This window comes from Ipomoea triloba, chromosome 10, assembly GCF_003576645.1.
Source record: "Ipomoea triloba cultivar NCNSP0323 chromosome 10, ASM357664v1".
Taxonomy (NCBI): domain Eukaryota; kingdom Viridiplantae; phylum Streptophyta; class Magnoliopsida; order Solanales; family Convolvulaceae; genus Ipomoea; species Ipomoea triloba.
The window spans coordinates 2,512,532-2,521,181 of record NC_044925.1 but is presented as its reverse complement, the minus strand read 5'-3'; the positions used below and the strand labels follow the sequence as shown (position 1 = coordinate 2,521,181).

General features: G+C 42.3%; 1 protein-coding gene across 1 annotated transcript; it reads right to left on the bottom strand.

Annotated features, from left to right (window-relative positions):
* Positions 1-3,756: 3,756 nt before the first annotated feature.
* On the bottom strand, positions 3,757-8,650 carry LOC116032307. Its single transcript, XM_031274805.1, has 4 exons — positions 8,512-8,650; positions 7,857-8,362; positions 7,558-7,809; positions 3,757-7,494 (listed from the first exon to the last, which is right to left on the bottom strand). The coding sequence occupies exons 1-4, from the start codon at positions 8,648-8,650 to the stop codon at positions 3,757-3,759; spliced, it is 4,635 nt and encodes a 1,544-aa protein (XP_031130665.1).

Sequence of the window (8,650 nt, the reverse complement as noted above, 5' to 3'; positions counted from 1 at the left end):
TAGTTATCATACGCACGTTGCGTGATTAAACCAATGCCCAATGCGTATTTTTAAATTAGTATTCCTTAATTGGTTAAAGTAGTCATATAATAATGGGAGAGGAAAAAATGCTAAATTAATAAAAATCAAAGAAATAGTCTCGATACTTATATATTTTAATAAAGCATAACGAAATTGTAAATAGCTAAATTGCAACTAAAATAAGTAGAAACAAATAAACCACTTACATGGGAGCAAATGGCGTGTCATAATTGTCACTTGTTTGGACGCCGGTCCGACCATTTAAAATCCATGTGTAATTGTATTTGTGATCAAGTACTTTATAGTTCGTCCGGGCAGGTTTGACAATGACATTTGAAAAGATGTACCACAACATAAATTCAAAAATCATATATTAAGTAGTTAGGAATAACTAAAATGTGTAGATTATAGAGAAATATAATGAGGACCACAACATTACATACAAGAATACAAGTATAGATGAACAGATTATACAATAAGATATATTTACATAACGATATTGAAGTAATACTAATTAATGAGTATACCATCATTGCTTTTTTTTTTTTATAAAAAATTGTAATCATTATGAGTACAAATACAAATAATAGAATTAGCATGATAATATTTTAACAATCATACCTATAGAATGTCAAGTAGATGATGTGTTGCAGAATATGTTAGGTTTAGTTTTGGGTGAATACTAGTGAGAAGGTGAGGATACTGTTGTTTTGGGTATAATAATGGTTTAGTTAGAAATCTATACAAAATTGTATTATAGGGGACCTCAATATTCTAATTTTAAGTTAGGAATCTATACAGAATTATATTATGGAATATTGACAATTTGTTTGAAAAATGCAATAAAGAAACAAATTGCCTAAAAAATTTAATGTTAAACTTCCGTTATAGTTAACGGAAAAATTTGGTAAAATTATAAAAGATTAGGATATATTAGGAATTTAATTAGAGATTGCATAATAAGAAGAACACAAAGTACAATATGTTATAGCAGACTATTACACCAACATTTTTTTAGTTCCAGTTAAGGGTCTAACATTATTGGCTCTTATTATAAGTGTAGATATGCCATGACTATCAACAAAAGTCAAGGCCAAACACCAACTCATGTTGGGTTATTGCTGAAAAACCAGTTTTTAATCACGGTCAATTGTACATGTCTTTCTCCCGAGTCACCCATCCTGATAGCCTGAAAGTGTTAATTAGTTCTAGATTATGATGGACAAGATTGTGTTGCTACTATCAATGTTGTCTACAAAGAGATTTTCAATAATGTGTAAATACAACCGGTGATATTATATTTTTTCTAAGATGGAAAAAATTGTTATATATATACACAAAAATATATCTTCCATACATATGAGTTAAAATAACAATTGCTTCCTATAACTAAGTTACCAGAGAACAAACATATTTGCCCAATTTATAAAAATTCTAAACAATAATATATAAAACCTCTAAAGTTCTAGCACCGCATGCGTACGTCTACACATTAGCTATTAATTAAGCAATTATTTTGATGTTATAATTTATATAATTATATATCGATCCAAATATTCTTAATATATTATAACAAATTCATTCCGTGCATCACACGGGTGAAAATACTAGTAATAACAACAACAACAACACTATTACCATGCATGTTTAACATTGATAGTGCCATTCCTGTCTAACGTTGCTTGTGCATATGGAATACCCTCTTGTTTTTTCCTCAAAGTGGAAGAAACCCTAAATTCTTTAATTTGTCGGGTGGCTAAATGGTTGAGATGATTATACGTTTTCACCATGCCAATTGCCAAAACCTAGATTTTTATGCCAATTGCCAAATCTTGTTTCGTACGTTGTATTGCTACTTTTCACCGTTTAAACTTTGTTCCTCTTCCGAGGTACAATGTTTGAATAAATATTAAAACTATAAGTCTACTTCTATTCTATATTGCTAGAACTCGAATCTATTATTTTCTTTGATAATTTATATTTTAGTTGTTCAATCTCTCAAGATACACAAATCATTAGTTAGGGTGTGTTTGGAAACCCGTTTCCGAGTTTTCAGTGTTTGGATGGGCAAGGAAAATCCAAGTCAACGGAAAACAATTTCCGTTGACCTGGAAAATCAAGCCATTTTTACGGAAAACGACTTCCGCCAAATTTTGGCGGAAGTTGTTTTCCGGACCAAGGCTCTCACTTCCAGACCAAGGCTGATTGGTTCCCAGCTTGAGTTCGAGGTCGACGTCGAAGTCCCGGTCGGCGTTGCCGGCTCCGTCACGGCAACCACAGCAAATCGTCGACCGCCATCCCTGTTCACAACAAATCGTTGACCCCATCATCGTAAGTACGTAACATCCTGGTAGTCGCCATTTCCTCCCAATTCAGACCTCCATCCCTGTTCACAGCAAATTGTCGAACCCGTCATCTTAAATACTTAACATGCCGTCGAATTGCTAGAATTCTCTTCAGCTTCTCAGATCTGTTGCTCCCCTTGTCGACATTTTTTTCCTTTCAATTAGGGTTTTGAACAACAATTTAAAATGCTAGATTCCGAAGTCTCGAATTTGGAAACCAAAAATTGATAACAAAGGGAGGTCGAAATTAAATTGAAGATTGAATCTGTGAATGGGGGTTTGCAAAAAAGGAAACAGAGACGAAGGGATGCGGAAATGGAAACAGAGCCGAAGGGCTGTGGTCTGTGGAAATGGACACTTGAGATGGCAAATGGAATCTGGAATAATTATAAATATTTTTATATTTTAGTATTATAAATATTAAAATAAAATATTATTATAAATAATTTTATATGCTAAATAAAATATTTAAAATGTTTAATTATACAATTCTACTCATTTTCTGGAAAATGAACCAAACACTCAAAGACAGTTTTCTGTTGTGCATCCAAACACAGGAAAGGAAAATGTTTTCTGGAAAATGACTCATTTTCCAGAAGTCATTTTCCAGAAATCATTTTCCTGCTTTCCAAACACACCCTTAATGTATCATAAGGGGTGATATTTTTATTAGACATGCGCTTAGGCATACACTTAGTCATACATCATCACAAAAGATTTATTTAACTTGTCACAACAGGTTTTCTTTCGTCAAATACACACTTGGACATTCTTTCGTCATAGTTAATCATCAGTAACTTATATATATGTAGTTTCTTTATACATTATAACTTTTTATTTTAATAAAAATGGGAGTTTTTTATTATGACGGTCCTGTGTTAGTAAAAAAATTTAGTCCAATAAAACAAGCAAGATACTCAGGCTTTCCACTTCTATAGGAAAGCCCAAGAGTAAACTTCAATTTAATTCTGTTGGATCCGAACTGCAAGAAGAACAGGACAAAATTAGAGCCCCTATAATGCTTTCCTCCAAATTTTGAAGAGGCCCTAAATGATTCCAATGAGTATGATAGACTTGACACTAAAAGTATGGAATATCATAAGACAAAACAAAACAAAACAAAATGGGAAAAATATTATAACCCAAAAGATTTTAAAAAAAAGTGATTTTGGATTGGGTTGTGTGTGTGGTGGGGTGGGAAGGACATACAGAAGGAGAATGCCACCAAATGAAAGAAGGACATACAGAAGGAGATTGCCGCTTAATTGCCAGAAACTGAAATAGTATGTAGAACAGGACAGATTTATATTGTATATCCCATATTCAAGGAGTATCTAGAACATGACAGATTGTTTATGTAAAGCAGCAGACAAATAACAACTTCTTCATCTTAGAGGTCTGGGTATACAGGAGCTGTGCCACTTAATTGCCGTCTCAACCATGTTGCCTCAACGGCAGCCCGAGAAGAGGTCGAGAATGGATCCATATAATCTCCAACAAGCAGCATCCCCTTGTTCCTCCTCAGCTGCACTTTCAACCTCCTCAGCGCCACATCTCCTTCTGTAGCATTCCCTCCTTCCACTTGAGCTGCGCTTTCAACCTCCTCAGCAGCCACATCTCCTTCTGTAGCATTCCCTCCTTCCACTTGAGCTGCACTTTCAACCTCCTCAGCAGCCACATCTCCTTCTGTAGCATTCCCTCCTTCCACTTGAGCTGCACTTTCAACCTCCTCAGCGGCCACATCTCCTTCTGTAGCATTCCCTCCTTCCACTTGAGCTGCGCTTTCAACCTCCTCAGCGGACACATCTCCTTCTGTAGCATTCCCTCCTTCTACTTGAGCTGCGCTTTCAACCTCCTCAGCGGACACATCTCCTTCTGTAGCATTCCCTCCTTCTACTTGAGCTGCGCTTTCAACCTCCTCAGCGGACACATCTCCTTCTGTAGCATTCCCTCCTTCTACTTGAGCTGCGCTTTCAACCTCCTCAGCGGACACATCTCCTTCTGTAGCATTCCCTCCTTCTACTTGAGCTGCGCTTTCAACCTCCTCAGCGGACACATCTCCTTCTGTAGCATTCCCTCCTTCTACTTGAGCTGCGCTTTCAACCTCCTCAGCGGACACATCTCCTTCTGTAGCATTCCCTCCTTCTACTTGAGCTGCGCTTTCAACCTCCTCAGCGGACACATCTCCTTCTGTAGCATTCCCTCCTTCTACTTGAGCTGCGCTTTCAACCTCCTCAGCGGACACATCTCCTTCTGTAGCATTCCCTCCTTCTACTTGAGCTGCGCTTTCAACCTCCTCAGCGGACACATCTCCTTCTGTAGCATTCCCTCCTTCTACTTGAGCTGCGCTTTCAACCTCCTCAGCGGACACATCTCCTTCTGTAGCATTCCCTCCTTCTACTTGAGCTGCGCTTTCAACCTCCTCAGCGGACACATCTCCTTCTGTAGCATTCCCTCCTTCTACTTGAGCTGCGCTTTCAACCTCCTCAGCGGACACATCTCCTTCTGTAGCATTCCCTCCTTCTACTTGAGCTGCGCTTTCAACCTCCTCAGCGGACACATCTCCTTCTGTAGCATTCCCTCCTTCTACTTGAGCTGCGCTTTCAACCTCCTCAGCGGACACATCTCCTTCTGTAGCATTCCCTCCTTCTACTTGAGCTGCGCTTTCAACCTCCTCAGCGGACACATCTCCTTCTGTAGCATTCCCTCCTTCTACTTGAGCTGCGCTTTCAACCTCCTCAGCGGACACATCTCCTTCTGTAGCATTCCCTCCTTCTACTTGAGCTGCGCTTTCAACCTCCTCAGCGGACACATCTCCTTCTGTAGCATTCCCTCCTTCTACTTGAGCTGCGCTTTCAACCTCCTCAGCGGACACATCTCCTTCTGTAGCATTCCCTCCTTCTACTTGAGCTGCGCTTTCAACCTCCTCAGCGGACACATCTCCTTCTGTAGCATTCCCTCCTTCTACTTGAGCTGCGCTTTCAACCTCCTCAGCGGACACATCTCCTTCTGTAGCATTCCCTCCTTCTACTTGAGCTGCGCTTTCAACCTCCTCAGCGGACACATCTCCTTCTGTAGCATTCCCTCCTTCTACTTGAGCTGCGCTTTCAACCTCCTCAGCGGACACATCTCCTTCTGTAGCATTCCCTCCTTCTACTTGAGCTGCGCTTTCAACCTCCTCAGCGGACACATCTCCTTCTGTAGCATTCCCTCCTTCTACTTGAGCTGCGCTTTCAACCTCCTCAGCGGACACATCTCCTTCTGTAGCATTCCCTCCTTCTACTTGAGCTGCGCTTTCAACCTCCTCAGCGGACACATCTCCTTCTGTAGCATTCCCTCCTTCTACTTGAGCTGCGCTTTCAACCTCCTCAGCGGACACATCTCCTTCTGTAGCATTCCCTCCTTCTACTTGAGCTGCGCTTTCAACCTCCTCAGCGGACACATCTCCTTCTGTAGCATTCCCTCCTTCTACTTGAGCTGCGCTTTCAACCTCCTCAGCGGACACATCTCCTTCTGTAGCATTCCCTCCTTCTACTTGAGCTGCGCTTTCAACCTCCTCAGCGGACACATCTCCTTCTGTAGCATTCCCTCCTTCTACTTGAGCTGCGCTTTCAACCTCCTCAGCGGACACATCTCCTTCTGTAGCATTCCCTCCTTCTACTTGAGCTGCGCTTTCAACCTCCTCAGCGGACACATCTCCTTCTGTAGCATTCCCTCCTTCTACTTGAGCTGCGCTTTCAACCTCCTCAGCGGACACATCTCCTTCTGTAGCATTCCCTCCTTCTACTTGAGCTGCGCTTTCAACCTCCTCAGCGGACACATCTCCTTCTGTAGCATTCCCTCCTTCTACTTGAGCTGCGCTTTCAACCTCCTCAGCGGACACATCTCCTTCTGTAGCATTCCCTCCTTCTACTTGAGCTGCGCTTTCAACCTCCTCAGCGGACACATCTCCTTCTGTAGCATTCCCTCCTTCTACTTGAGCTGCGCTTTCAACCTCCTCAGCGGACACATCTCCTTCTGTAGCATTCCCTCCTTCTACTTGAGCTGCGCTTTCAACCTCCTCAGCGGACACATCTCCTTCTGTAGCATTCCCTCCTTCTACTTGAGCTGCGCTTTCAACCTCCTCAGCGGACACATCTCCTTCTGTAGCATTCCCTCCTTCTACTTGAGCTGCGCTTTCAACCTCCTCAGCGGACACATCTCCTTCTGTAGCATTCCCTCCTTCTACTTGAGCTGCGCTTTCAACCTCCTCAGCGGACACATCTCCTTCTGTAGCATTCCCTCCTTCTACTTGAGCTGCGCTTTCAACCTCCTCAGCGGACACATCTCCTTCTGTAGCATTCCCTCCTTCTACTTGAGCTGCGCTTTCAACCTCCTCAGCGGACACATCTCCTTCTGTAGCATTCCCTCCTTCTACTTGAGCTGCGCTTTCAACCTCCTCAGCGGACACATCTCCTTCTGTAGCATTCCCTCCTTCTACTTGAGCTGCGCTTTCAACCTCCTCAGCGGACACATCTCCTTCTGTAGCATTCCCTCCTTCTACTTGAGCTGCGCTTTCAACCTCCTCAGCGGACACATCTCCTTCTGTAGCATTCCCTCCTTCTACTTGAGCTGCGCTTTCAACCTCCTCAGCGGACACATCTCCTTCTGTAGCATTCCCTCCTTCTACTTGAGCTGCGCTTTCAACCTCCTCAGCGGACACATCTCCTTCTGTAGCATTCCCTCCTTCCACTTGAGCTGCACTTTCAACCTCCTCAGCGGCCACATCTCCTTCTGTAGCATTCCCTCCTTCCACTTGAGCTGCACTTTCAACCTCCTCAGCGGCCACATCTCCTTCTGTAGCATTCCCTCCTTCCACTTGAGCTGCACTTTCAACCTCCTCGGCAGCCACATCTCCTTGTGTAGCATTTTCTCCTTCCACTTGAGCTGCACTTTCAGCCTCCTCAGCAGCCACATCTCCTTCTGTAGCATTCCCTCCTTCCACTTGAGCTGCACTTTCAACCTCCTCAGCAGCCACATCTCCTTCTGTAGCATTCCCTCCTTCCACTTGAGCGGCACTTTCAACCTCCTCCGCAGCCACATCTTCTTTTGTAGCTTTCCCTCCTTCCACTTGAGCTGCACTTTCAACCTACTCAGCGGCCACATCTCCTTCTGTAGCATTCCCTCCTTCCACTTGAGCTACACTTTCAACCTTCTCAGCGGCCACATCTCCTTCTGTAGCATTCCATCCTTCCACTTGAGCTGCACTTTCAACCTCCTCAGCAGTCACATCTCCATCTGTAGCTTTCCCTCCTTCCACTTGAGCTGCACTTTCAACCTCCTCAGCGGCCACATCTCCTTCTGTAGCTTTCCCTCCTTCCACTTGAGCTGCACTTTCAACCTCTTCAGCGGCCACATCTCCTTCTGTAGCATTCCCTCCTTCCACTTGAGCTGCACTGTCAACCTCCTCAGCGGCCACATCTCCTTTGGTACCATCCCCCCTCCTTCCACCTCAGCGACCACATCTCCTTCTGCAGAATCCCCTCCTTCCACCTCAGTTGCAATTTCAACCTCTTTAGCGGCCACATCTCCTCCTTCATCCTTAACAGCCTTCACATTCTTAGCTGCAGCATCTATTTTATTCTTAAATTCTTTAAAATCCTTCACATTCTTGGCTTCTGCTGCATCTATTTTATTCTTACGTTCTTTAAAATCCTTCACAATCTTAGCTTTTGCAGCATCTAGTTTATTCTTAAATTCTTTAAACTCCTTCACATTCTTAGCTTCTGCTGCATCTAGTTTATCCTTAAATTCTTTAACAGATTTCACAAATTCTTTACTCAAATTCTCAAGTTCTTCACTCAAATTCTCAAGTGCTACATCACCTTCACCTTTAACAGCTGCAGAATTCTCAAGTTTCAGAAGCTCTTTCATAGCTTTCTCAATTTCTTTAATAGAAGCAAGAAGTTTGGGGGGAGTTACAAACATGGATCGCAAATTTGTAAGGATAGTGTCCGCTGAATTCCATACAATCAATGTTAATTTCATATGTATATATATATAAATAAAGAAACTAGGTAGACTCTATATAAGGCATAAATTGTCCATTCTCTACATTTAACACAAAAACGCTATAAATAAAGAAAAGTGCATTTTAACTACTTACCAATAGCCATCATCCTAGCAATGCGTTCTTTGTTTTCAGCTACTCCTTCCGACAGTTTCTCTACTCTTCTATTATACTCCTCAGGGGGCATGATCTCAACCCCATCAACAATCTTTACCTCTTTACCTTTGTCTGTCAT

Excerpts from the sequence above, each read along its gene's own strand:
- LOC116032307 (XM_031274805.1), bottom strand. The coding sequence starts at position 8,650 with ATGACAGACAAAGGTAAAGAGGTAAAGATTGTTGATGGGGTTGAGATC. Across the intron at positions 8,363-8,511 it reads TGCTAGGATGATGGCTATTG|CGGACACTATCCTTACAAAT; the intron begins GTAAGTAGTTAA and ends TATGGAATTCAG. Across the intron at positions 7,810-7,856 it reads AAGGAGATGTGGTCGCTGAG|GTTGACAGTGCAGCTCAAGT; the intron begins GTGGAAGGAGGG and ends GCCGCTGAGGAG.